Raw genomic sequence first — 4,323 nt, 5'->3', positions numbered from 1 at the left:
GCTGGTCCCAGCACTGACCCCTGAGGAACACCACTCATCGCTGGTCTCCACCTGGACATTGAAGCCCTTGACCGCAACTCTCCGAGTGCGACCACCCAGCGGTCCGTCCGTCACATCCATCTCTCTCCAATTCTCAGACAAGAATAGCATGCAGGATGGTGTCAAGTGCTCTGCACAAGTCCAGGTAGATGACGCCAGCTGCTCTTCCCCTAGCCAACAACGCTCTAATCCCATTGCAGTAGGCTACCACATCTGCCAAGGCACTGTTTGCCCTCAGTGAAGCCACGCTGACCGCCACCAATCACCTCCTTATTTGCCATGGGCCTCCACACAGTTTCCAGGACAATCTGTTCCATGACCTTGCCAGGCACACAGGTGACACTGACTGTCCTGTAGTTCCCCAGCTCTTCTTCTCTCCCCTTTTAAATAGGGGGGTTAGGCTTCCCCTCTTCCAGTCAGCGGGAACTTCACCAGACTGACACAGCTTCTCAAACATGATTGATAATGGCTTAGCAACTTCATCTGCCTGTTCCTTCAGGACCCTTGGATGCAACTCACCAGGTCCCATGGATCTATGCACTTTCAGGTTCCTTAGTCTCCATCCTGATCTTCTCCCACAGCAGACAGTCCTTCATTTTCCAAGGCCCTGCCTTTTCCTTTTGGGGCCCAGATTATGTGGCTGGAGCTCTTGCTGGCCAAAAAGTCTAAGACTTCAGCCAAAAAGTCATTGAGTAACTCAACCTTCTCTGTATTCCAGGTAACTAGGTCTCCCGTTTCCTTCTGGAGAAGGCCCCCAGTTTCCCTAGTCTTCCTTTTATCACCAATGTACCTATAGAAGCCTTTCCTGTAGCCCTTGACGTCCCTGGCCAAATTTTATCCTAACGATGCTTTGGCTTTCTGAACCTGATCCCAGGCTGCTCGGACGATGCCACTGTATCCCTCCCAGGCTACCTGTCCTTGCTTCCGCTTCCTGTAGGCCTTCTTTTCTGCTTGTGTTTGGCCAGGACCTCCTTGTTCATCCATGCAGGCCTCCAGGTGTTTGTACCTGAGTTTCTCTTTGTTGACATGCATTGCTCCTGAGCTTGGAGGTGATCTTTGAATATCAACCAGCTTTCTTGGTTGATATTTTGGTGTATTGCCATATTTGATATTTTTGGTTTCTTTTCTCTTACCTCCAGGGCTTTGTCCCATGGTACTCTTATCAAGCAAATCCCTGAAGATGCCAAAGTCTGTTTACCCAAAGGCCAGGGCAGCAAGCTGGCTAGTTTAAAGCCCATTAACAGAAATAATAATTTGACAGACATAAAAATTGCCACAGAAAACGTATTTTTTATGTCTCAGTGGCTCAATAGGTTGTGCTCATTCTGAGTAGATTTATATGATGTTTTATTTGATTATTACTTCTCCAACCAGTACTTATGGAACACCACTTTTTTTTCCTTTTCTTTCTCACCCCAAGGGCAGTATTACTGGTATATAAAATGCATCTGTAATGAAATCAATACAATTGCAACTTTTGTGCTTTAAATTTGGTCTAAGACTACAAAATACTAGGGCTCTTGTGTACGGAACTTCATTACTACTACTGTCATTCTTTCAACAAAGGCTGGTTCTATGAAAACGGGAAAAATCACTTTCTTTCTCTGAAGTAGGTCTATCGGGTGACTGACCTGCAGAAATTTTCCCTTGAAGAAATTGAGGAAAAACTTATATAATGGCTAATGGATTCAATTGCTACAGTTTTGCTGGCTATCACACACACACACACACATGCATTCACACAAATGAATACTCTCTGCCACCTCCATTCAGTTTACGGATAAACCTTTTACATGCTACCTGAGAATACAAACTTATTTTTCCAGATGTCCTCCACGCATGGCAGTGTGATAAGGTATAAACTTTGTAAATGAACACAAAAAACTCCTCTTTGTCAAGCCTTAGAAAACTTACCTACAACTCACCCACAACCATTACAAAAAACTGCAGCTACAATCCATGCCCAGAGGGAAAGATCCTTCTTCTGGTTTGTTTCTCTGTCAAATATGTACACTCAGTTTACAAGTTCCTGGATGGCATACGTTATATGGAGAGGTTATGGCCCTACCTTCTCCCAGGTACACTGCCCTCAGTTTGATTATTTCCGCCAACCTGCTGCATTTTGGATCGTTCAATGTGTTCCACATAAGTCTGGATCATCTATGAGGAGAAAAAAAATCCATGAGCCAAACACAAGAGAAGAAAAGACTCAATTTCTGCTTTCGTTTGATTTTCTCAACCATCCGTTTCTAATTTCCCTTTTTCTTAAGGAAAAAAACAAAACAGGTGAAATAAAACAACACTCCTCAACTTTGCTCTTCTTCTGAGCTGATGACATAATTGAATGGAATAAATTGACAGAAAATCCATCAGAAAATTACATCAGAAATGACTTAGGATTAACCAAGAACCATGAAAAAAGATATTCAAAAATGATGTAAAAAGTATCCTGGAGGCTGGTTAGTAGCGGGAGATGAGGCAAAGGGGTTCTCTTCACAGAATCAAAAACTGGTGAGTTCACAAGTGATCTACAGAGGTTATCTTGTCCAACCCCCCTACTCAGGCAGGACCATCCAAAGCAGGTTGCCCAGGACCACGCCCAGATGGTTTCTGAATATCTCCAAGTATCCACAACCTCCCTGCACAAACTATGCCAGCACTTCATCACATGCACAGTAAAGAAGTGCTTCCTGAGGTCCAGACAGAGCCTCCTCTGTTCCCTTTTGTGCCCTTTGCCTCTCATCCAGTCACTGGGCACCACTGGAAAGATCCTAGCTCCATCATCTTTTCATCCTCCCTTCAGATATAACTGATGTTCTTCTCAAGATTCAGAAGCTCTAGTTCAGTATGGTAAAGATGAATTTTTGACATGATTTTATGGGCAGGCTAAGAGTTTGTTTGTTCAGAAATAACAAGATGATAGCCTACCTCTGTGTGACGTTGATGTAAAGCATTATACTCTTTCTTCATTTCTGATTCACGCTCTTCCAGTCGTGAAACTATCAAGAAAAGATTCCAACCATTAGCTAACATACAGATCAGTCTCCCCAGAGCAAATAGAATATACTACAAAACAGGCATACTTTGTTAGAAATGAACTCCTATCTACTGAATGAAACAAACGGAAACAGAATAATGCAGATTAGAGTATCTGGTTTTCATTACGAACTTACTTCATCGGTACTAGCACGTTCCCAAAACAGGCAGGCTGGGTGGTGCAATAGAAGTGCAGAAAAAGAGCACTAGCCAGGTACCCTATAAATGTGGTGGTTTATCAACAAATTAAATTATCTTCTGGGGTGGGTGCCTCCTAGCTGTTTGAGTACAAGAAGTATTAGACAAAACATGATGGGAACTTCAACCAACAAAATGCAGCTGCACCTGTTAAGAAAGCACGTGCATAAACAAACAAATGCGATCATTATATGAGAGAAAAGAAGGAGGTGCTGTTCAAGCACAAGAAGAAACTGGAAACCAGGTACAAAAAGGTTTACCAATGGCCCAAATCTTGCAGATGGAGACTAAGCATTTTCCATGCAAGAGAAGCACTGAACCCTCTGCTAAATTAGTGTAGCTATCTCATCCTTTAGATGACTCAGAATTTTATACCTAAGAAAGGGATAGCCAGAGATTTCAGCTTTTGCATAAATTACATTAAAACAAACAAAAATGCAAATTATTTGCACGATAGCTGTTACATGGTCATGTAAGGGAAACTGTATCATCATGTCTGGTACACAGCTTTGCTTACTCTGATCTGCATAGTTTTTGGTCTTCAGCTCCAACTGTCGAGTCTGAAATTCAAGGTGTTCCACTTGGATTTGTAGTTCTTTCTTCTCCTGCTCCAGTGCATCTTCAAACTCTATAAACTTCTGTATAAGGAAAAAAAACAGGAGGCAAGGATGAGAAATAAACATAAAATCTATTTGCCCTTTATGACTTTTCCCCTTCTCTCTTCCCTCATTAAAAAAAAAAGCGTAAGTTTTAAAAGAGGAGATAAGAATTTCTATGTTCTGGAAGTAGTACAATAGCATTTAATCAAGCTGAAGAAAGTATCTTACAAGAGAAAGTAAAAGATGCATTCTGTGTATAATTAGCATATAAACTGCAGTCCAACATAAACCAGTTAAACCAGTGCAATTCTGTCATCTTCAGTAACATTTTTCTTTCTCATGCCAGGCTGAATGTTTATGCCTGTTTATGTCAGAGAAGGCAAATTCTATGTCTATGGTCATATATTAGTAACTACGTATGTCAGAACCCTTCTTCAGAATGATTCATCTA

At 41.8% G+C, this 4,323-nt stretch overlaps 1 protein-coding gene across 1 annotated transcript; it reads right to left on the bottom strand.

The window, feature by feature from the left end:
- Nucleotides 1–1,780: 1,780 nt before the first annotated feature.
- Nucleotides 1,781–3,971, bottom strand: LOC118157941 (C-Jun-amino-terminal kinase-interacting protein 3-like). The gene is made up of 3 exons (XM_035312482.1): nucleotides 3,791–3,971; nucleotides 2,968–3,038; nucleotides 1,781–2,199 (listed from the first exon to the last, which is right to left on the bottom strand). The coding sequence occupies exons 1-3, from the start codon at nucleotides 3,954–3,956 to the stop codon at nucleotides 2,104–2,106; spliced, it is 333 nt and encodes a 110-aa protein (XP_035168373.1). The 5' UTR covers nucleotides 3,957–3,971; the 3' UTR covers nucleotides 1,781–2,103.
- Nucleotides 3,972–4,323: the final 352 nt, after the last annotated feature.

This window comes from Oxyura jamaicensis, assembly GCF_011077185.1.
Source record: "Oxyura jamaicensis isolate SHBP4307 breed ruddy duck chromosome 14 unlocalized genomic scaffold, BPBGC_Ojam_1.0 oxy14_random_OJ75273, whole genome shotgun sequence".
Taxonomy (NCBI): Eukaryota; Metazoa; Chordata; class Aves; order Anseriformes; family Anatidae; genus Oxyura; species Oxyura jamaicensis.
The sequence above is the reverse complement of the archived record's forward strand: the minus strand, read 5'-3'. Positions and strand labels throughout refer to the sequence as shown.